Consider the following 24,868-nt stretch of genomic DNA (forward strand, 5'->3'; position numbering starts at 1 on the left):
GCAATGATCAGGATGGTATTACTAAGTTGAATCAACATCTCTTTCAGCACTTTCAGACTAAGGAACTGGGCAGATTAAAGTATTTTCTGGGTATTGAGGTCGTTCAGTCTAGCTCAAGTATTGTGATCTCACAGCGGAAGTATGCCTTAGACATTCTTGAGGAGACAGGAATGGCAGGTTGTAGACCTGTCGACACTCATATGGATCCGAATTCTAAACTTCTGCCAGGACAAGGGGAGTCGCTTAGCGATCCTGCAAGATATAGGCGGCTGTTTTGTAAATTAAATTACCTCACAGTGACTAGACCTGGCATTTCCTTTCCTGTGAGTGTGGTGAGTCAGTTTATGGATTCTTCCTATGATACTCATTGGGATGCAGTTGTCCGCATTCTTCGATATATAAAATCAGCTCCAGACATATAGTTATTGTTTGAAGATCGAGGCCATGAGCAAATTGTTGGATACTCAGATGCTGACTGGGTAGGATCACCTTCTAATAGACGTTCTACTTCTTGATATTGTGTTTTAGTAGGGGGTAATTTAGTGTATTGGAAGAGCAAGAAACATAATGTGGTTGCTTGGTCTAATGCAGAAGCAAAATATCGAGCAATGTCTGTGGCAACGTGTGAGCTACATTTGCTCAAGGAGTTGAAATTTGGTGAAATAAGCAAAATGGAACTTGTGTGTGATAATCAAGGTGCCCTTCATATTGCATCAAATCCGGTGTTCCATGAGAGAACTAAACACATTGAGATTGACTGTCACTTCGTCAGAGAAAAGATACTCTGAGGAGATATTGCTACAAAGTTTGTGAAGTCGAATGATCAGCTTGTAGATATTTTCACCAAGTCCCTCCATGGTCCTCGTATTAGTTACATATCTCGGTACATATGATTTATATAAACCGGTTTGAGGGGGAGTGTTAGATAGTTATGTAAATAACCCTAGTCCTACATAGAATAGGAGCAGAATATGTATTGTATATAGTTATAAATAGGGCTATTGTAAACACTTAATAGAGTACATCAGTAAAATATATTTTTCTCCCGTGCTTTCTCACAGAGGTCTCAATATATTCCTGTTTGCCATTGCTTCTTAGCCTTTTCCTTTTTGAGATCCCAGTTTTACACGATGATATTAGGGGATATGCAGGTTTTTTCTTCTTTAGGGATGGTTAAGTGTCTTCAGGATGACTACTACTTTTGTTAGGTAATTATCTGTTTTCGTTCTTTGCTTTTGGCAGCACAGTTTTTCCTTCTTTTTCCCTTCAGCTGCTCAACCGTTGTCAAGATCTTTTGCTGAAAATGTTTGCATGAATTGAAATCCTAGCTACCATTACATATGCATTGTGATTATCTTTGATTGCTTCTATATATTATTTGTTAAATTTTGGGTCAGGTATTGTGAATGCTTTGCCTCTGGCATATACTGTGATGGGTGCAACTGTGCCAATTGTCATAATAATGTCGAAAATGAGCCTGCTAGGCGAGAGGCAGTTGAAGCTACTTTAGAGCGTAATCCGCATGCATTCAGGCCTAAAATTGCCAGCAGTCCACATGGAGTTCGAGAAAATAGGGTATTCTTTTAAATTTAAGCAAATTCATGGATGATGCATCATTAAAATCTGAAGCACTGATGAAATTATCCTTATTTTAATTCTGTATGAGGTCTGAAAGTATCTTTGGTATATGGTTCTGGTTGATGTATAGTTTCTTGTCTGTGGAACTGTTTCAATTTTATTTTTTTGGGGTGTGGTGGGTTGGGTAAATAAAGTTCTGGTCTTAGTAACAAACTGAAATGGTGCAATACTATATGAAAGTTATGTAACTGGTTTAACCAGAAATATCTATCAAGCTATCCTGGTCATCTATACATGCAGAAATGTTTTCTTTACACCAAAAGAGTAAATGAAATTGTTAGTTTACAGCTATGTATATAGTGTAGTCTTGTCCCACATTGGAATAGGAGTAGTATGTCCTTGTATAATATAACTATAAATAAGGACCTCTTGTATTGTATTGAACATCCAATATCAATAACATATTTTCTCCCGTGCTTTCTCACATGGTATCAGAGCAATTGTGAGAGATTTATCGCAACGCATAAATTCCAGCGACTCCGGGAAGAGAAATCAGTCACCGGAAGTCTTTTTCTGGCGACTTTTTCAAGGCTGTTTGCGTCTGCTTTATCTCTGTCAGTGTTGTGCAAAATCCAACACTACCACAAGAGTAGTCACTGTCCGGCGACCAAACCCCAGTGAAAATCTCCGGCAGCAGCCTCCTCACGCGCCTCCACGCGCCACCAGAAGCTCACGCGCCGACGCATACGACCACTTCCGGCCATTTTTTGAAAAATTTCCTTCAGAACAGTTGGGTTGCCTGGTAATTCCGATCCTACCCCTACTGTTTTCATTTCATTCCGACCACTTTGAGTTTTTTCCGGCTACTACAGTACTATTCCGACAGCTACAGTAAGATTTCGGCTGCTACAATATTTCATTATTCTGTTTATGTGTTTCCTTACTCTGTTTCAATGGATTACAGTTGATTCTTTCTCTTATTTGGTAATAATTTGTAACAATGTCTTTGGGATTTGATGATTTTGGGTCTAGAAACATGAGTTCTGGAAGATCTAATGTTATTATTACCTCGGAACCTTTAATGGGAGGTTCAAACTACTTAGCTTGGGCTTCATCTGTCGAGTTGTGGTGTAGAGGCCAAGGTGTTCAAGATCATCTAATCAAACAGTCTAGCGAAGGAGATGAAAAGGAAATAGCACTTTGGACAAAAATCGATGCTCAGTTATGTAGCATCTTGTGGCGATCTATTGATTCCAAGTTGATGCCCTTGTTTCGTCCATTCCAGACATGATATTTGGTTTGGGCAAAGGCACGCACCTTATACACTAATGACATATCTCGCTTCTATGATGTGATATCGCGGATGACAAACTTAAAGAAGCACGAATTAGATATGTCTATTTACTTGGGTTAAGTACATGCAGTCATGAAGGAATTTGAGAAGTTGATGCCAGTTTCTGCTAGTGTTGAAAAACAACAAGAGCAGCGACAGAAGATGTTTCTCGTTCTTACCCTCGCTGGAATTCCTAATGATCTTGATTCAGTACGCGACCAGATTTTGGCTAGTCCGACTGTTCCGACAATTGATGAATTATTCTCTCGATTACTCCGCCTTGCTGCAGCACCAAGTCACCCAGTGATCTCATCACAGATACTTGATTCCTCTGTTCTTGCATCCCAGACAGTGGATGTTCGGGCATCTCAAACTATGGAGCATAGACGAGGAGGAGGTCGTTTTGGAAGATCTAGACCCAAGTGTTCTTATTGTCACAAACTTGGACACACTCGTGAAATGTGTTATTCCTTATATGGTCGTCCACCCAAAAATGCTTACGTTGCTCAGACCGAGACTCCAGGTAACCAGGGATTTTCTTTATCTAAAGAAGAATATAATGAGCTCCTTCAGTATCGAACAAGTAAGCAGACATCTCCACAAGTAGCCTCAGTTGCTCAGACTGATACTTCTGTTACTGGTAATTCTTTTGCTTGTGTTTCCCAGTCTCGCACTCTTGGCCCATGGGTCATGGACTCAGGCGCTTCTGATCACATCTCTGGTAATATATCACTTTTGTCAAATATTGTATATTCACAATCTCTTCCCACTGTTACTTTAGCCGATGGATGTCAAACTAAGGCAAAAGGAGTTGGACAAGCTAATCCCTTGTCTTCTATCACCCTAGATTCCGTTCTTTATGTCCCTGGTTGTCCTTTTAGTCTTGCATCTGTTATTCGTTTGACTCGTGCCCTCCATTGTGGTATATATTTTATTGACGATTATTTTATTATGCAGGACTGCAGTACGGGACAACCAATTGGTACAAGACGTGAATCAGAAGGCCTTTACTACCTTAACTCACTCAGTCCTTCCACAACATGTCTAGTTACAGATCCTCCAGATCTAATCCACGGACGTTTAGGACATCCGAGTTTATCCAAACTTCAGAAGATGGTACCTAATTTATCTAGTTTGTCCACATTAGATTGTGAGTCGTGTTAGCTTGGGAAACATACCCGAGCCTCCTTTTCGCGTAGTGTTGAGAGTCATGCAGAGTCTGCCTTCTCCTTAGTTCGTTTTGATATATGGGGTCCTAGTAGAGTCAGTTCAACCTTGGGATTTCGTTATTTTGTTAGTTTCATTGATGATTATTCAAGATGTACTTGGCTTTTCTTAATGAAAGATCATTCTGAGTTATTTTCTATATTCCAGAGTTTCTGTGCTGAAATCAAAAACCAATTTGGTGTTTCTATTCGCATTTTTCCCAGTGATAATGCCTTAGAATATTTATCTTCTCAATTTCAGCAGTTTACGACTTCTCAAGGAATTATTCATCAGACATCTTGTCCTTATACCCCTCAGCAAAATGGGGTTGCTGAGAGAAAGAATAGGCACCTTATTGAGACTGCTCGCACACTTCTAACTGAATCTCGTGTTCCGTTGCATTTTTGGGGCGATGCAGTTCTCACAACTTGTTATTTGATTAATCGGATGCCTTCATCTCCCATCAAAGATCAGATTCCGCATTCAGTATTGTTTCCCCAGTCACCCTTATACTCTCTTCCACCCCGTGTTTTTGGGAGCATGTGTTTTGTTCATAACTTAGCCCCTGGGAAAGATAAGTTAGCTCCTCGTGCTCTCAAGTGTCTTCCTTGGTTATTCTCGTGTTAAGAAGGGATATTGTTGTTTCGTAGGTACCTTATGTCAGCTGACGTCACATTTTTTGAGTCTAAACCTTTCTTTACTTCTGCTGACCACCATGATATATCTGAGGTCTTACCTATACCGACCTTTGAGGAGTTTACTATAGCTCCTCATCCACCTTCGACCACAAAGGTTTCATCTATACCAACCGTTGAGGAGTCTAGTGTTGTTCCTCCTAGTTCCCCAGCCACACTCTTGACTTATCATCGTCGTTCGCGCCCTACATCAGGCCCAACTGGTTCTCGTCCTGCACCTGCTCTTGCTGCGGACCCTGCTCCTAGTACACCGATTGCACTTCGGAAAGGTATACGAACCACACTTAACCCTAATCCTCATTATGTCGGTTTGAGTTATCATCGTCTGTCATCTCCCCATTATGCTTTTATATCTTTTTTGTCCTCGGTTTCGATCCCTAAGTCTACAGGTGAAGCGTTGTCTCATCCAGGATGGCGACATGCTATGAGTGACGAGATGTCTGCTTTACATACAAGTGGTACTTGGGAGCTTGTTCCTCTTCCCTCAGGTAAATCTACTGTTGGATGTCGTTGGGTTTATGCAGTCAAAGTTGGTCCCGATGGCCAGATTGATCGACTTAAGGCCCGTCTTGTTGCCAAAGGATATACTCAGATATTTGGGCTCAATTACAGTGATACCTTCTCTCCCGTGGCTAAAGTGGCTTCAGTTCGCCTTTTTCTATCCATGGCTGCGGTTCGTCATTGGCCCCTCTATCAGCTGGACATTAAGAATGCCTTTCTTCAAGGTGATCTTGAGGATGAGGTTTATATGGAGCAACCACCTGGTTTTGTTGCTCAGAGGGAGTCTCGTGGCCTTGTATGTCGCTTGCGTCGGTTACTTTATGGTCTAAAGCAGTCTCCTCGAGCCTGGTTTGGTAAGTTCAGCACGGTTATCCAGGAGTTTGGCATGACTCGTAGTGAAACTGATCACTCTGTGCTTTGTCGGCACTCTGCTTCAAGTCTCTGTATTTATCTGGTAGTCTATGTTGATGATATTGTTATTACTGGCAATGATCAGGATGGTATTACCAATCTGAAGCAGCATCTTTTCCAGCACTTCCAAACTAAGGATTTAGGCAGATTGAAGTACTTTCTACGTATTGAGGTTGCCCAGTTTAGCTCAGGTATTGTTATTTCTCAAAGAAAATATGCTTTAGACATTCTTGAGAAGACATGGATGATAGGTTGCAGACCTGTTGACACTCCGATGGATCCGAATTCTAAACTTATGCCAGGACAGGGGGAGCCGTTTAGCGATCCTGCAAGCTATAAGCAGCTGATTGGAAAATTAAATTATCTCACAGTGACTAGACCCGATATTTCTTATCTTGTGAGTGTTGTAAGTCAGTTTATGAATTCTCCCTGTGATAGTCATTGGGATGCAGTTGTCCGCATTATTCGGTATATAAAATCGGTTCCAGGCAAAGGATTATTATTTGAGGATCTAGGTCATGAGCAGATCGTTGGATACTCAGATGCTGATTGGGCAGGATCACCTTCTGATAGACGTTCTATGTCTGGATATTGTGTTTTAGTAGGAGGCAATTTGGTGTCCTGGAAGAGCAAGAAACAGAATGTAGTCGCTCGATCTAGTGCAGAAGCAAAATATCGAGCAATGGCTATGGCAACATGTGAGCTAGTCTGGACCAAACAATTGCTCAAGGAGTTGAAATTTGGTGAAATCCGTCGGATGGAACTTGTGTGCGATAATCAAGCTGCCCTTCATATTGCATCAAATCCGGTGTTCCACATGAGAGAACTAAACACATTGAGATTGATTGTCACTTCGTCAGAGAAAAGATACTTTCAGGAGAGATTGCTACAAAGTTTGTGAGGTCGAATGATCAACTTGCAGATATTTTTACCAAGTCTCTCACTAGTCCTCGTATTGGTTATATATGTAACAAGCTCGGTACATATGATTTGTATGCACCGGCTTGAGGGGGAGTGTTAGTTTACAACTATGTATATAGTGTAGTCTTGTCCCACATTGGAATAGGAGTAGTATGTCCTTGTATAGTATAGCTATAAATAAGGACCTCTTGTATTGTATTGAACATCCAATATCAATAACATATTTTCTCCCGTGCTTCCTCACTGAAATAAAACTATTTTCTTAAACTCTTTACATCCTTTTCATGATTTGGAAAATTATCCTGTTTCTTTTGTTCCAGATAATCCAAAAAGTGCATGATGGTGTGGTTCTCCAAATTCCCTTCTCTCTTTGCCAATCTTCTTAACATTCGAGCTCATAACTGCTTTTCCCACAGACTTTAGTAGGACCCAAGAAATATTAAATAACGATAATGCAAGACTTCGAAGCTGATTTGTGATCTTGCAATGCGCCCAAAGATCCATTTCATCTCCATTATCCTTTCAGTATTGTATCCCTCAACGCCCACCATGTGAAAAATGTTACTCCTTCTGTTTCAATTTAAATGACATACTTTCCTTATTAGTCCGTTCTAAAAAAAATGACATATTTTTATATTTAGAAATAATTTAAGTTTAAACTTTTCATTTTAAACACTTTACTCTTAATGAGAAGCTTTTATAGCCACACAAATATCATGGCCCCACAAAACTTTTGTCCCTTAAGCTTTTAGGACCACATATTTCAAAATTCTTCTTTTTTTTTTCTTTAACTTTTTGGGAAGTCAAACTACATCATTTAAATTGAAACGGAGGGAGTACTTTTTTGTTGGCACCTTGGTCAAGGATAAAAAGCGGAATGAACAAAGAAAATTGTTTTTCCTTGTATTTCAATCGTAGTTAGATAAGGCCTCCTGTTATTCTCTAAACTTTGTGAAATTAAGTCAAATATCAGTCTCCAAACTCGTCAATCTAAGAATCAAAGTGAACTTGGTTAATTGCACGTGCAATGGGTATTTGTCTAACAGAAGCAAATGAATTTGAGTCATCAAAGTAATAATATTTATTTTTGATGACTAGAGTTTTCTCCTAGTTTCAGGCATTACGGCAGTATTGTTCTTCTCGTTTCACTTTATGCTTCTTGCTTTGTGTTATTAGTCCTAATTTTTTAGCTTTTCATTTTTGTGATAATGTTGATTTCCAAGATGACCTAAGTGATTTTTCTTTTCTTTTCTATAATTTTGTGGATTATCTAGAATTATTGCATGCAAGAAGTTTCTGAAGAGACGGATCTTGATGCGTTTGCTTGTAATGGATTACAAACAGCAACTGTAATTTGTTGCTGTACTGAAAAAACTTGCATGTCTCTGTCCTCTATGACAGCTTAGAGCTGATCTTCAATCTATGCAGGAGGAAGCTGGGGATGGCTTAGTACTGCCAAAGCATAATAAAGGCTGCCACTGCAAGAAATCAGGCTGCCTTAAGAAGTACTGTGAGTGCTTCCAAGCCAACATTCTTTGCTCTGAAAATTGTAAATGCATGGACTGCAAAAATTTTGAAGGAAGCCAAGAGAGGCAGGCTCTTTTCCATGGAGATCATGCCAACAACATGGCATATCTCCAGCAAGCAGCAAATGCTGCTATAACTGGTGCCATTGGATCCTCTGGTTATGGATCTCCTCCAGTGAACAAGAAAAGAAAGGCTCAGGAGCTGTTCTTTGGGTCAATGATTAAAGACCCTGTTCATAGGCTCGGTCAACTTCAACAGGTAAACAATAACTGTTATCCAATTCAACTTGACGTGTTTCTCAATTGTGCATGTCATCTGCATATTCTGGCATGGGGTCTGTTCTGATAATAATATAGTAGAATTAAAGGTCATAGGTTTCATTATAAGACATGGAATTTGTAATGAACAACAAGAAATTGTTTTACTTGATTTTGTGATTATTTATCAGTGTTTCTATGCTATCTAATAAGCAGGAGAAACAACTTGCTGTAGCTCTGGCTTAATATTTTGTGATAATAGTTGATTAGTGAACTCAAATCATACCATACAGGAAAGCCAAATCAAAGCTTCAGTTCCACCATCTCCGCTGTCTTCTATTCCTGGTCCTCGCGTTGGTAATGCTGCAGCATTAGGTCCTTCAAAGTTTACCTACCGGTACTGCTAACTACCCTTGAGAAATTAACACCCACTGCTCCTTCAGCAGACTAATTGTTGCCTCATTGTTGTAGGTCCCTGTTAGCAGACCTAATCCACCCACATGATATCAAGGAGCTTTGCTCTGTTTTAGTTGACTATGCATGGGAAGCGGGCAGGATGCTTGCAGGTATACTTTGATGTTTATTAAGAACATGGCTTCATTCACATCTACTTGTATCACCAATACTTTAAGTATATCTTTCATTGTATTGACTTTCTAGCTTGTTTAGTTTAAGATCGTTTTGATGATTTTGCCATGGGTTGTACTTACAATTGTTTTTAAGTCTTTTCTTGAATCATCACTGAAGTTTCTTCTGTCTATATTTGTTTATTACTTTAATTATGCCTTTTTCCTTCTTAATACCTGGGATCTATGATCTAAGTAGCAGAAGCAGTACCTTTAATTTTTCTCTGAATCTAATACTAGGTAATAGCTTAAATGGGGTGATAATGTTTAGCTTAGATAATACTTTTCTGCCTCTGAACTAAATTGAGATCAAGTAAAAACATTCACCCAAACTGAAAATATCAAACTTTAGAACTATGGAAACCTTAGCTAAATGGGTCATATGTGTGGCATGGACAGCTATTTGAGATTCATTTACGTGTTTAATGCTTTTTATCCATTACTGAGGATTAAAAGAAGCTGCTGGTTTTATTTCTGTTTTTTTTTTCGCTACTTTTCTTCTTTTCTTGTGTGGGGATTTAGGATGCGTAGGGATCACCTTAATATGGCCTTCGGACAGGGTACTAGAGTAGTTTCCATCATGTCAAAGACTTCTTCTCTCTATTTTTTCCCTGTCCTGGTTCATTTTCTTTCCCATCTATTTTCTTCTGAACAGAACCAAGTAGGAAGAGGACAAAAATTTTAAAAAAATGAATGGAAGGACAAAAATTAAAAAAAAAGAGAATGGAAAAGACAGGAAGAATGGGCACAAGAGCAGACTAAAGGAGGGAGACTTAAGTTCGGGGGTACCGTAGACATGTTGCTGAAAGTGATCTAGAGATTAGGGAGATCTACCTTATATACTTGTTAGATAGTTAATGTACATAGTTAAAGTGTGTATAGTTATGCTTAATGTTAGTGTCGCAACATTGGGAAAACATGATTATCTACTACGTAAAGTGTGGATAAAGGGCTCAACATAAGACAGTTGTTTTCATACATCTCCATAATCTTTTCTCCTGTGTCTTTATTTCCCACGTGGTATGATAGCCTGGTGAGAAATTTCTCACTATGGAGTCACCAGCGACATGTCTGGAAAAGGAAAAGCTAGTCAATGCACATTTTTTCCGGTGACTTTCACGGCTGTTTGCGTCAACTATCTATTTCGTGAGTGTTGTGCGAAAACCAACACTGTCACGGGGTTAGGGACCTTCTGGTGGCCAAAGCCTATAAACTAGCTGACTGCTCATATGTTGCCACACACTAGCAAGAGTAAGATCTCTGGCGCCATGTTAAGACCATGCGCCAAGCACGTAAAGCACTTTCCAACCATCTCCATCATAGTCATTGTTCCTTGGGGTCACTTGGTCATCCCGACCTGACCCATCTAGTTTCTATGCAATTCCGACCACTGGTTGTTGAGATTCCATCCCGACCTGAACCATCTAGTTTCTAGCCAATTCCGACCACTGGTTGTTGAGATTCCATCCCGACCTGACCCATCTAGTTTATAGCCAATTCTGACCACTGGTTTTTGAGATCCATCTTTGCCAGAGGCCTCTTCTTGACCTTCAGAATTTTCTAGTGATTTTTTGACCATCTTCAGGCTACCTACTGTATTCCAGCCACTTCCCAATGACTTCTCTGGAAGAATTGTTATCGATTTCCTCCTAGTTACTAATTTGTTTGATTAGAACTCTCAATTCAACCATGTCTTTCAAGTTTGATGTGTTTGGATCCTTTGGTTCCAACAACATAGGATTCGGAAATTCAAGTCTTATGATTACTTCAGAACCGTTAATTGGGACTTTAAACTATTTAACTTGGGCTTCCTTTGTTGAGTTACGGTGCAAGAGTCAGAGGTGTCTAAGATCACTTCACTAAAAGGGTCACCGAGATTGATGAGAAGACTCGAGCATTATGAGAGAATGTTGATGCTCAATTATGTAGTCACTTATAGCGATCTATTGATTCAAAGTTGTAGGCTTTGTTTTCTCCATTCCAAATATGGAAAAGCCCACTTTTATATGTTGAGTTTCCCACATTGGCTGTAGGATTAAATATTAGGCTAGGTTTTGGGCAATCCTCACCACATGAGTTAACTTTTGAGGTTGAGTTGGCCAAAAGTTCATATCTTATCATGGTATCAGAGCCAGATCCATCCCAATTCTTAGTTTACCTGATATTAGGTCCACATGTTATATTGTCCACACTCCAGATGTATAGTCCTAGGCGCGGGGGGGGGGGGGGTTGAGTTTCCCACATCGGTTGTGGGATTAAGTATTAGGCTTCTTATATGGTCTTCGGCGATTCTCATTTCATGAGTTAGCTTTTCGGGTTGAGTTAGGTCCAATATCCAATTTTTTTTCATTATAACTAATGACATTTCATTTTTGTGATGTGATTTCTCCTTTGACTAACTTAAATAAGAATAAATTAAATATATCTACTTATTTGGAACATGTACATGCAGTCATGGAGGAATTTGAGAAGTTGATGCCAGTCACTACTAGTATTAATTGTGGAAAGAGTAAGACACTTGAATAATCTCATTCATATCTTTCAATGTCATGTACATGGCTTTATATACAAAAAGGTTTGAGAAGCACAATTACCTAAATCCGATAAAATCTGGGATTATATAGAATCATGTAAAATACACAAAAATTATAAGAAATCTGATATTCTAGATTACAACAATTATCCCTAAAATCTTAGAGGATCAGATCTTGATATGGAGAACATCTTCAGGAAATCCTCTATCATTCAACATTCCCGCTCAAGCTGGTGAATGAATATCTTCCATTCCTAGCTTGCTTATCAGGTCTTGAAATACATTGTTTGGCAGTCCTTTTGTTAAAACACCGGCCAACTGCTCTTTTGTAGATATAAATGGCATACGGATGAGTCCTTTATCTAATTCCTCCCTAGTTAGATCAGATTTTCAATGGGTCAGGCCCTTGGATAAGGTGTCTAAATGAAAATTTTTGGTAAGTTTGTGGGGCTGTTGATGTATTCTGCCAAGAGTTTAATACCAAATCAATCCATCAATACTATTAAAAATTTGTAAGGTGTGAAAGTAGAAAAAAGAAACAAATTCGTCGATATTGTTCAAGTCTGCCAAACATAACAAATTCATTGATATTATTTAAGTCTGTCAAACAGAACTAATGTAAGAGTCTTATTATTGAATACTATGTTCTAACAAGTTAGAACACTTATATATATATATATATATATATATATATATATGGGTCTTGCTAACATACTACATGAAGGTAGTATGTTAGCAAGATACCCATTTCCTCTTTACCTAAAATATCCTTAATAACATACTAGCAACAACTGAGTTAAAGGGGTTCTTTTGTCTTTTCGGTTATCCAATTTTGTTCTTCCCTTTTACACTCGTGTTTCTCCAAGTAAAAGGATCCAACTTTAGTTTTCTTTGTCTGCAAGCTCTCCCTTTGCAGATTTCAACCCATTTTCTTAGCTTCAATTCCTTCTTGATGGATTGTAAATTGTGTCTTTAAACTGATATTCTTCCAACCATTAAACCAATATTATTTCAACTCAAGAGCATAAATTTCTTGGTAAATAAAACTATGCACACAATATATAATCTTTAACTCCTCCACAAGAAGCTCTGCTGAAACTAAAAATAAAAACTAAACCCACTTTCAGTAAGAAAAAAAACATAATTTTTTCAGTAAGAAAAAGGAGCTTGATAATCTCGCCAGTGGACAAGTTCCAAAACACACATGATATACTCCTCAAAGCAAAAGAGTTGATTATATGTGTAACTCCATTAATGTTGTAGTGTATCTCTTCTTCCCAAGACTGCCTTGGAATATCTAAAACAAAATGCAAGACAAGAAATAAGTTTAATCTAATAGATCGGGGTATCAAAATTGAAAGACATTTTTAATTATATATTAGAGATTATGGCCATGGTATCCTTTACTTGATATTGAAGATGAATCTGGGAATAGAGAAAATGGGAAAAAGAGTAGGAGAAGAGAGAGGACAAATCTCAACGAGAGGGACGGGAAAATGGGTATGAGATGTGTTGGGTTCAGTGTTATTCGTGAAAAGACCAAAAAGCCTCCTATATTAATGTGTTCCAATAGGCTACTAGAGATATTTTAGGTAAAGAGAAAATGGGTATCTTGCTAACATACTACCTTCATGTAGTATGTTAGCAAGACCCTATATATATATATATATATATATATATATATATATATGAGTTTGGGGAGCGTTGTTGCTGCATACAAAGAGAGAATAGTCTACTGCTAGATTTAAGCTATTACATTCCGAAATGTTTCTAAAAAAAGTAGTTCCTGGAGCCAATAGTGCTTCATTTGCAAACACTAGAAGAACTACCAAAATGGTGGTGCTGTCCAAAACCTGCTTCCTGGCCCCTTAGCTAGGATGTTTGCCACTCTAGTTGATTCTCGGTGGCTTACGGTCGGATTCCCCAACCTTGCTAGCAATAACCTGCATGCAGAAATTACGGAGTTATAATGAAGGTTTCCTCTGTTAATCGCGTGTATTACCTCCGCTGAGTCAATAGCCACTTCAAGGGGAGTGAAATTGTTATCCACAGCCAACTGCAACCCCTGCAATCGTGCTAGTAATTCTGATCGAGAGTTAGTGGTGCGTGCTAGGTCTTTCATGAAGCCCATTACCTAGTCACCACTAAGGGTATCAAATGGGCAGGTTGAGCCGATTTTGGGCAGGTCAAAATAAACTGAGTCAATAAATGGGCGGGTCATTGGCTCCGTCCAAAAGTTACTTGGGTTGAGATAGGCTAAGTCAAGATGAACTTAAATTTGGGTCATAGCCCAACCCGCCCAATTCTTACTAAGTTTTAATTAATATGTGTTGTTTTCTTATGAATTGTATAATTACTAAATAAGACTTTTTTTCTTTTGATATGGTCATATATAACATATCAAACAAAAAAGAATTATTTTAAAGATATTTTGGCAAAGTTACTCATGGATCAATTTGGGCTAAAAATCAAGCTAACTTTAAATGGACTGGGTCAAGATGAGCTGAGTTCAATAAATGGGCGGATCAATGACTAGCCCAACCTTGGGCAGGTTGGGCGGGTCAGTTGGGCTTGGGCCAAATTTGATAGCTCTAGTCACCATTACTATTTCTAAAAACCCCTCCTATACCGCCTGGATTTGTTAAGCTAGAGCCATCAGTGTTGAGCTTATAGGAACCCTTGTGTGGGGGTTCCCATTTAACATTGATGGTCTGCTTAGTAGCGGTTGAAAGGTTGTCTTGGCAACAAGGAGAAATTCCACTGCCTCAGCAATGGTGTTCTTAATAGATAGCCTCTTTTTTGTTATTGAACATGTTGCTATTTCTGGTTAGCCAAATGTGCCACAAACAGAATGGGAGGAGATGTCCCCGGGTGATGTTGCTGTTAAAGTCCATGCTCCTAATTTTGGAGTAACAGACCATTCATGAGCTTGGAAGTTAAGAGCATTTGTACAAGAACTGTAGGTGCATTCTTGAGCAATGCTCATCTACAGTGAGAGATAAGATTATCTACAATTTCTTTATTACAAAATAACAATAAATAAAAGTTAATAAAACTGCATTTTTTTGTTGAGATGCATATATCGTATATGAAAATTTTATCTGCCTTTTCCTATTTAGGGAGTATAGATAAGATCAGAATTACTTTAGAAGTTTGCCAAATTAGGAATAAATGGAAATTTCATCTATGTGCTTGAGTATACCATTAAAAGTAAACCAGAATGCTCCTTACCAGAGCAAGAAAGTCAGGCCATCTATTTCAACAGTTTAATGCAAGATCCTGAGTGGAGGATGACTAACTCGGGTAGGTACTTATGCATAAGCTGGTACAGCGCTTCTGGTTTAGATGATAGCTAATTTAAGATCTAAATTCGTTTACAAATTAGTCTGATATGGAAAAAAAGATTTATTAAAAAGAAAAAAAATTGTTTTATCTCTTTTACCAGATAGAGGACCATATCATGATAAATTATCTTTTGGACAATCATCAGGATTTCTTTTTCTTTTTTTCACCATGGAGAGATTTAGCATCTATTATCTGATGGTTTTTCCATGTGATTGCTTGGTTTTAGCTGACATTTCCACTATACATAATGTTTTAATTGATTATGTGTTGGAATGCTTTCAGATGAAAGAGATGCTTCACTAAAACAAGCGAAGTGCCACAGTGAAGCTTCTTACCCTTCATCAGGTATTGAGAAGGTTATACCTGATGATTGTTCAAATGCAGTCCGGGCCGAGAATATGGATGAGTCTAGTTTTGATAGTGCTAATGTACCAAAAGAAAGGCCAATGTCTCCGGGAACATTAGCACTCATGTGCGATGAACAGAATACGATTTTTACTGCGGCTGCTGCTCCCCCTAATGACCCAACAAGCCTTAGCAATAATACATCTTCCCAACTTCCTCATGGGCAGGGCATGAAAGAAGTCTACCCAGAACTGGAGAAGATCGTATTGACGCGAACGCGTGATTGCCTTAAAAAGCTGATCACTTTAGGAGAATTAAAAGGTATGTTTCTAATCTTCTGTCTGAAAATCTGATTCTACTCCATTTATTGATAGCACTTGCCAAATGCATCTGAATCAATGAAACCAATAATAAGCCCTAAAATTCCTATCAATGAATATATGCCCTTAGAATAATACAACAAGAAAGCTTCTCAATTGTCACGACCCAAACTCCCACCGGAGCCGTGATGGCGCCTAATATGTCTTGCTAGGCAAGCCAATCCTTCTGCAATAACAATAACTAAATTAGCAGAAGCTTAATAATCTCAACAACAGTAATATCATAACATATCTGAGAAAAATAACAATAACACAACTACAACCATCCCAATGATCTGGCGTCAACGAGTACATGAGCACTACAAAATCTCAAAATACATAGCCAAATCCTCGATCAACTGTCTGAATGATAGAATAGTGATAACATAAATAAACAAACGAGAACTTCAAGGTCTGCAAACGGCATAGCAGCTACCTCATAGTCTCCACAAGCTGAATCCGATGCAAACCTCTAACAATCGCCACGCCCCGAACTACCTGGATCTACACATAGAGTGCAGAGTGTAGTATGAGTACAACCGACCCCATGTACTCAATAAGTAACAAATCTAACCTCGGGCTAAAAGCAGTGACAGAATCAAAAGAAAGTCAGTGTTCAACACCAATAATCAATAACAACTTATAATATAATGAAACAGTAAAAGTAAATAACTCAGAAGATATCATGTTCAGCTCGTTCACAATTACAGAAAATTAGACATGCTTTCCAAGTATAACATTCAAATCCCATTCTTTCACCAAAATTTCTAAAATATGAGATTATCGAGGAAATTGTGATTTTTCCAAACTTTCAACAACAGATAAGACATTTCATTTACCAACTAGCATGAGGAAAATATATCTCTATGCCTACATGTCAAGTCAATAACATCACAGTGAAATCATTAAGTAGACTCACTCTCAGCACACTCAAGGTGCCTGGCACAAATGCCCCTCACTATCACACACTCAATCACTTAGCACTGTACGGGTGTTTGACACAAATGCCCCACACCAAAGCACATATATATCACTGTGCCTGCGCTCATTGTAATATCAGACTCCGGAGGGGCGGATCCTGGCCCAAGCGCTAATCAATAATCAATATCAATCCGTTGCAGCGTGTAATCCGATCCAGCATAACCCACCACACGGTTCTATGGCCCACATCAGTCATCAACCGCTCAAGACTCAATGGCTCACATCTCATAGAACTTAGCCCAAACAGTATCACATATAGAAGGCAACAACAATACGCGATATGACAAACAAATAATGTACAGAGACTGAGATACATGTGGATGAAGAATTATGACCGAGAATATGACTACAATTAAGGCAAACAGCTCAAAATAACAAGATCAACCCTATTATGTCTCAAACAAATAAGTTTATAGCATAGACATGATTTCTAACATGAGTCATAACTCAAATGATCATACAAATAGAGAAAACACGGATATAGAGGCATGAAAGCGACCAAGTCTTATAGTAGCCTAAAGTCTACCCGGATTATGAACACCCCGGTGTACGCACACACGCCCGTCACCTAGCACGTGCGTCACCCCCAAAACATCTCAAGTATCATAGTTCACAGGGATAATTAACCTTAAACCAAGTTTAAATATGTTACTTACCTCAAAGCGCGAGAATCAATACTCCAAGATGCTCTTCCCACACGAATCGACCTCTGAATGGCTCGAATCTAGTAAAAAACAACTTAATATCATCAAATAATGCCGTAGGAAACAACCCCAAACAATAAAGCTTCAATTTTGGACAAAATCAAAAAGTCAACCCGGGCCTGCTTCACGGAATCCGACACAAGTCACAAATTCCGAACACCCATTCGAATACGAGTCCAACTATACTAGTTTCATCCTGTTCCGACTCCGAATCGCGGTTCAAATCCTCAAATTTCATTTAGAAAAGTTTTTACTAAAATCTCCAATTTCTTCACTTAGATTTATCAATCAACCACTAAAATCAAGGTTGGGATTATGAATAATGAACACATCCGAGTCAAAAAATACTTATCCCGATCCAAATCGTGAAAATCCCCTCCAAAATCACCCAAATCCGAGCTCTATAACTCAAAATGTGATAAAATAACTCAAATCCCGAAAATGATATTTTAAAGGTCTACCTAGGCATATGCATCGCGACTGCGGGACCCTCATCGCAATCGCGAAGACCAAAAATTCCAGTTCCACAAAAGACCCTACGCGAACGCGGCCCCAGGCTCGCTATTCACTAGCTACCAAGCCTACGCGAACGGGGACAATCCCACACGATCGCGAAGGCTAAAATTCTGACGCGCACGACCATCCTTCCCTTCTAAGCGAACGCGACTCTCCGTACGCGAACGCGAAGGCCACTGCTCCACAAGCTCCGCGAACGCGACCCCTCCATCGTGAACACGAAGAGCAAAATTCACCTGCCACCAAATACACTCCGCGATCGCGACCCTCTTTCCGCGATCACGATAAACACCATAAGGCAACTGCTGCAAAACAAGGGAAACTGGTCTGAAACCACCTCGAAACACACCCGAGGCTCCCGGGACTCGTCCAATCACACCAACCAATCCCAAAACATAATACAGACCTGCTCGAGGCCTCAAATCACATAAAATAACCTCAAAACCACGAATCGCACCCCGATTCAAGCCTAAGAAACTAATGAACTTTCAACTTCCAAAACTTATGCCGAACCATATCAAATCAACTCGGAATGATCTCAAATTTTGCATACAAGTCCCAAATGACACAACGGACCTATTTCAACTCTTGGAACTACAATCCAAACCCGATATCATCAAAGTCAACTCTCGGTCAAACCTATGAACCTTCCAAATCTTCAACTTTCCTACTTTTGTCAAAAAGCACCAAATCAACCTATGTACCTCCAAATCCAAATATGGACATACGCCTAAGTCTAAAATCACCATACAAACCTATTGGAACCATCAAAACACCATTTCGAAGTCGTCTACACAAAAGTCAAACTCCTGTCAACTCTTACAATTCAAGCTTCCAACCTGGGACTAAGGTTCCCAATTCACTCCAAAACCTCCCCGAACCCGAACCCGAACCCGAACTAACCATCCCCGCTAATCATATAATAACAATTACACATTTAAAGCATCAAACAAGCGAAACATGGCTAAAATACTCAAAACGACCGGTCGGGTCGTTACATCAATCAATTAATCAACCAACTTCGCCTCAAGTTGAAGCTATGCAGGGACCGTCCCGCTGTATAAATCCTCTTATAACTATTCCGCTCTATGTGGTCCCAACTCGTTCCAATATTAAGACAAACTAGAAGTTCACTGAAATAGGGTAAATCTCAGACTTACAATACTGATATACAAATCTCCAACCAGGCTTAAACACTTAGCAAATACCAGACTTAAAGTGTGGCCTTTGTTACCAACTAGTTACTATTACCCATATGGATTATTTTCTTTAAGTATGCACATGTAGTTTGATGAAAAGTATGAATTTTGAAAAAATCTTAATAAGAAGTTATAGTTGTGTGCTGAAATATTTATGGATTCCTGTCTCCCTGCCAAGGACTGCGAAAGTGAGGTAGGCCTCAATTAGAAAATTCCATTAAATAAACTTGGCAAAATACATAACTTACCCATGAACTATGGACCAAATCCCTGTTATACATTTTTTGCGAATGAAGTTCACCTTACACACTTCTAGAGTGTCTAATACACACAACTTTGTCTACGTGGCCAGTGCGTGGTTTACCAACAAATTGAGGCGTGTGAAGAAACAAAAAAATATACTTGATGCTTTATTTGAACGATCCATATCTAATAAAATTGATCCAATTTAAATTGATTTTTCTATTTTCTTTTCTTTTCTTTTATGTTGTGTTTTTCTTTCTTCAACAAACAAAACTCCTCCCATGTTTGTCTTTCACAGTCCCCATCATCCGTTTGTTTTCCCGAAACTCCTCCCTTGAAATTAAGAAGAGTCTAATAATAAAGCTTGATCGCCTATGCAATTTTAAAGGTGGAGAGAGATAATATATAGTTTTAAAGAAGGATCTTCTAGGTTTGTCCAAATTATTTTGGAAATTGTTTGAGAGTACTGTTGAAATGAAGGAATTAGAAGTAGAGGAAGAGGACAAAGCCAGTGTAAGCGTTTGCATTCCGCCTAAGAATGCTTTGCTTTTAATGAGATGTTGCGGATCTTACTAATCGTTTCTAGGATTCACCTGCCGAAAAAGAAAAGAACTAAGAAGAAGAAGAAGATAAGAAAGATAATGGAGAAAATGAGGTGAAAATAGAACTAACAGATGCAAAGAAATCTGAATGGTGGCCGAGGAGATGACAGCCATGGTGGTGGATTTGATGAAGAAGATAGGTTTCATTATAATTTTAAGTTTTTTTTTTTAAATACGTCAATGACACATGTCACTATTTCATTGGAGTGTGACATTACACATATTTTGATAAATTGGTCAAGGAAAAAGTAGTGTGTATTAGGCAAACTCTGAAAAGGTTGAGTGAGTAAGGTTATTTTCGTCCGCAAAAAGTGTGTAATAGAGATTTGGTCTATAGTTCAAGGGGTAATTGTATTTTTCCATTAAACATTCTGGTAAATCAGCTGGTTAGGTAGTTTCAAAGCTGAAATTATAGTGTGCATAATCAGTTGCCAAGAGCTGAAAAGTTTGGAGTTTAGATGAGACAAGTAACCACATAAAACTAAAACTAGCACAAGTCCATGAAGTGGCATATCTAGGTTGTGGGCCTGGGTTTACGTGCACCCATGCTCCCCTCCCTAGATCATGTATAATAATGCTACTCCCTCCCTTTTAATTTATGAACCTATTTCCTTTTTAGTCCGTGCCAAAAAGAATGACTACTTTGCATATTTGAAAATAATTTGCCTTTATACAATGATTTATAGCCACACAAAATATGTGTGCCTCATTTTAGCCTACAAGTTCAAAAGTGTTCTCTTTTTTCTTAAACTCCGTACCCAGTCAAATGGGCGTGAAGTGTAAGTTCAGCGCTGAGCCGGGGGAAGTGGGCGTGGATGTGAGGCTTGACTCATAGGTCATCCCAAGTAGAGGCAGCTTCAAGTACCTTGGGTCGGTTATCCAGGGGGGGGGGGAGATCGACGAGGATGTCACACACCGTATTGGGGTAGGATGGATGAAGTGGAGGTTAGCATCTGGAGTCCTGTGTGACAAGAGAGTGCCACCGGTACTCAAAGGTAAGTTCTATAAAGCGGTGGTTAGACCAGCCATGATGTACGGGGCTGAATGTTGGCCTGTTAAGAACTCACATATCTAGAAAATGAAAGTAGCAAGAAATGAGGATGATGAGGTGGATGTGCGGGCACACTAGGATGGATAAGATTAGGAATGATGATATTCGGGAGAAGGTGCGCGTGGCTCCCATTGATGACAAGATGCGGGAAGCGAGGCTCAGATGGTTCGGGCATGTACAGAGGAGGAGCCCAGATGCCCCGGTAAGGAGGTGTGAGCGGCTGGTTGTGGAGGGCACAAGAAGAGGTAGAGGGCGGCCGAAGAAGTATTGGGGAGAGGTGATCAGGCAGGACATGGCGAGACTTCAGATTTCCGAGGACATGACACTTGATAGGAAGATGTGGAGGTCGAGTATTAGGGTTGTAGGTTAGGAGGTAGTTAAGTCTTCCCTTACTTCGTACCGTTGTGAGACTAGTCTGGTAGGGTTTTTGTCTAAGCTAGCTAGTGGCAATGTCGTGTTTTACTATTTTCCATTTCAGTGCCGGACCTATTTACTAGCTATCGCTTTTGCTTTGCATCTTTCTTCTGGATTTCATGCTGTTCCTATTTTTCCTATGATTTCTGTGGTGATACTGATATTGTCCCCTTTTGTCTTTTTGTCCTCTTGAGCCGAGAGTCTTTCAGAAACAGCATCTCTACCTCTTCGGGGTAGGGGTAAGGTCTGCTTACACACTACCCTCCCCAGACCCCACTAGTGGAATTTCACTGGGTTGTTGTTGTTGTTGTTGTCCGTGCCCAGTCAAATATGTTCACATAAATTAAAGCAGAGGGAGTATATTTTCTTATAAAATACTTAAATATATATGTTGAGCCAAGCTCAAAGTGTCATATGGTGCAATAATTGTTGTGTGCACCTCTTTAAGTGAGGTCGGGGGTTCAAATCCTATGTCTATCTTATTGCTTTTCCTTTCCTTTTTCTAGAATTGGGCCCACCCACGAGGATGGGCACGTCTGGTATCTGTTCTTGCGTTTCAATTGGGTACGTTTCTCTTTTACTTATTTTTTTGGTTTATTCTTTCTAAATTTCCAAGTCTGACACATAGAAATCCCTATTTTCCTTTTGTTGCCGTAAAGTTTTATATAATTATAGCAAATGTGTATATTAAAACCAGTAAAAGTGAAGGATGTAGCATATAGCCAATGTGTTTAACTGATCTGAATATTTTTGCACGGAGATATATGTAAAAATTACTATTAATTTTATTAATTAATTTCAAAAGCGTAATGGGTTCAACAGTAAGAACCTAAAAGTTGAACCCATCAAATTTATATCCTGAATCCACTTCTTCGTAATAGTGCCTCCATCCGCTCAAAATCTTAGATTCTGCCCCTGGTCCTATGAGTGCTGGAAACCAAAGGCTTACTGAGCGGATGCCACACTGTCATAAGATGATAATCTCAAGTTACGAAGGGAATTAATTCTTGTTCGTTTGGTAGAAGTTTAGCTGAAGAAGTCGAGTTGGTAGACATACTCACAAACAGGAAAAGGGCATTTATCTGTAGACAAGACCTTCAAAGAGTGGTCCTCCGCACTTGTAAAGAATTCACTTTCGTGTTCCCTTAATCTCTTCTTGCCCTTAAATTGAATAAAGCATTTTCTTAAACTATTTTGCAATATACTTTGAAATTTCATTGCCTGTCTATCAGGAATATCCTTTCTTTCTTATTATGTTCGAGGGGGGTGGGACCTTTGAAACTGCAAAGTATGCTTGGTTCATTTGCAGTTTTGTTATCCCCTCCCCGCTTCACGAGAGGAACACAGTCCATATGTTGATACTGCTATGTTTCATCTGGGATATGTTGATTAGTTACTAAATACGTCTATTCTGAATACAGAAACAAAATGTTCTTCAATGGTGCGAGGTGCTGATTCAGGTAGCCAAAATGAAGTGAACGGCAACGGCATAGCCATGACTGATTCAAGGAATCAACATGAACCTTTCAGGAATGGTGTTGCCAATACTGTTCCAACTCCTCCTCCACCTCCACCTCCACCGCAAAAGGTTGAACCTGGAACTACTGCTTTTAATAATAACCCATGTCCTAAAGTTCATCCTCCGGATGGGAATGGGGACGTGAAATCAAAAATCTGTAATAAGCTGTAAAGAGATTTAGGATGAGGTTTGCCTCGAGCTGCTGCATCTCTGTAATATTAGGCTATTCTTTATTCAGTTTGTCTTCGATGCAGTGGCAAGGTTATTTCAGGCCTCATTTGTTAGAAAGTTAGAACTAACTAGCACCATTCATGTAACCTTACTACAGTTTTCCTTAGTATAATTTTATTGAAAGTTACAATTATTCATCTTTTTTTCTGAAACCCATGTGTAGCTCGTTAGGTTGCTGGTAAGGTTCCTGCCATGGTAGGTTGCTGCCATGTGACCAGGAGGTCACGGGTTCAAGCCGTGGAAACAGCCTCTTGCAGAAATGCAGGGTAAGACTGCGTACAATAGGCCCTTGTGGTCCGGCTATGCGCATAGCGGGAGCGTAGTTAACCGGGCTGCCCTTTTCATGTGTGCCAGTAAACTCGAACAAAATGCTAGATTTTCCGTGTAAAGATGTAATGCTCAAATCTTCTTTCTGCTTTTTACTCTATCTTTTTCCATTTATTTTTCCTAGTGAACTTATGCAAAAAGGTGCGCAAACTAAGTTTTAATGCCATTGCTTATTATTAAGCACATAGTAGCCTGTAGTGCTGAAACTTTTAGTCTTAATGGTTAATTACGTTGATATTTGATTTCTTCTCTCCTGATTGCAAAGACCTATTAATTCTGCTCTAATTTGCAAAATTAGAAACACGTTTCTTCTATTTGGATGTATCAGTAACTAGTTTCTGGACACGTGCGTTGTGCATGTACCCCGTACTATAAGTATAAATACTAAAAAGTTATAATATTATTAAAAATATATTTGAGTCATCAAATAAAATTTAGATAAAACAAATTTTAAGTTCCTTAAAATGATGATCATTCATCCTATTTATTTAACTCAATGAAGAAACCTGTCGCAACAAAAGTCCTCTATCCTCGGATGCTGTATTCTAATTTTGATATATTAATTTTGTATTTACTCAAAAAATTCAAGACAAAAGTACATACTCACTTAGGACTATTTTTGTTTCATTTATAGGTGTGAATGACATAATGAATTGCTAAATATAGATGGAAAAATACATGGATAAAAAATTGAAGCAAGAGTTATGCTTTTAATTCTCCAAGCTAAGAACAAATGAAATATGCACCATTGCCGATGCTTAGTTTTCCCTCCCTCTCCCTTTAAATTTAAGTTTGATAATTGTGTATGGGTAAAATCGGGGATAAAGTTACCCCTGATTTCCCGATGAAGAAGCGACGAACAACGTGATTCGATGCTGGCTCGGGTAAGGCCGAGGGTGCCCGCAGATCGGAGCCCGGGGGTGGATGAATGATACGTCGGGAATCGAGCATGGCCAAACACGGGAAGAATCAAGCTCGAGCGAAACGAAGAATCAGGGTTAAAGGGAAGACAATTAAAAAGGACAAACGAGGAGCCGGAATATCCAATACCAGCCGGATATTACGACACGAATCACGCCCGATATTAACGGCGGATCGTGTTTTCTTGGGAAAAAAGGAAGGAAGGGATTTTTACCTTATTTAGACTTGTATTAGAGCTAAAACTGCTCTACTATATAAAGAGGGGAACCTTTTTATTTTTTGGGTCACTGTTGGCACACATATCAAAGCAATAAAGTTTACTTTTGTCTTTTACCAATTGTTCAAGTGTTCTTCAAGCTGTTCATCCATTCAGTTACCATCGAGCTCCATTCCAAGGGCTCGATTGGAACCGGCCTTTAACATTCAAATCCAACGCATGCTTAATTACTTTGTCACATTTGGTTTGATCGTTTTGTTTCCCTTTAATTCAACTACTTGTTGGTCTTTGACCATTCATGTTAAA

At 39.1% G+C, this 24,868-nt stretch overlaps 1 protein-coding gene across 4 annotated transcripts in view; it reads left to right on the forward strand.

Moving 5' to 3' along the window:
- The window catches only part of LOC104091850 (protein tesmin/TSO1-like CXC 5), a 30,958-nt gene extending 7,724 nt beyond the window's left edge, over window positions 1-23,234 (forward strand). For 2 of the 4 annotated variants that reach the window (XM_009597297.4, XM_033655070.2), the window contains exons 3-8: window positions 1,398-1,575; window positions 8,074-8,430; window positions 8,723-8,826; window positions 8,901-8,995; window positions 15,216-15,599; window positions 22,769-23,234. In XM_009597297.4, the coding sequence (XP_009595592.1) occupies window positions 1,398-1,575; window positions 8,074-8,430; window positions 8,723-8,826; window positions 8,901-8,995; window positions 15,216-15,599; window positions 22,769-23,037 (1,387 nt within the window). In that variant the 3' untranslated portion in view covers window positions 23,038-23,234. Of the gene's footprint in view, window positions 1-1,397; window positions 1,576-8,073; window positions 8,431-8,722; window positions 8,827-8,900; window positions 8,996-15,215; window positions 15,600-21,853; window positions 21,912-22,768 lie in introns of all 4 variants that reach the window. The other 2 variants (XM_070187889.1, XM_070187890.1) reach the window with 2 other exon arrangements.
- Window positions 23,235-24,868: the final 1,634 nt, after the last annotated feature.

The sequence above is a fragment of the Nicotiana tomentosiformis genome, chromosome 11 (genome assembly GCF_000390325.3).
Source record: "Nicotiana tomentosiformis chromosome 11, ASM39032v3, whole genome shotgun sequence".
Taxonomy (NCBI): domain Eukaryota; kingdom Viridiplantae; phylum Streptophyta; class Magnoliopsida; order Solanales; family Solanaceae; genus Nicotiana; species Nicotiana tomentosiformis.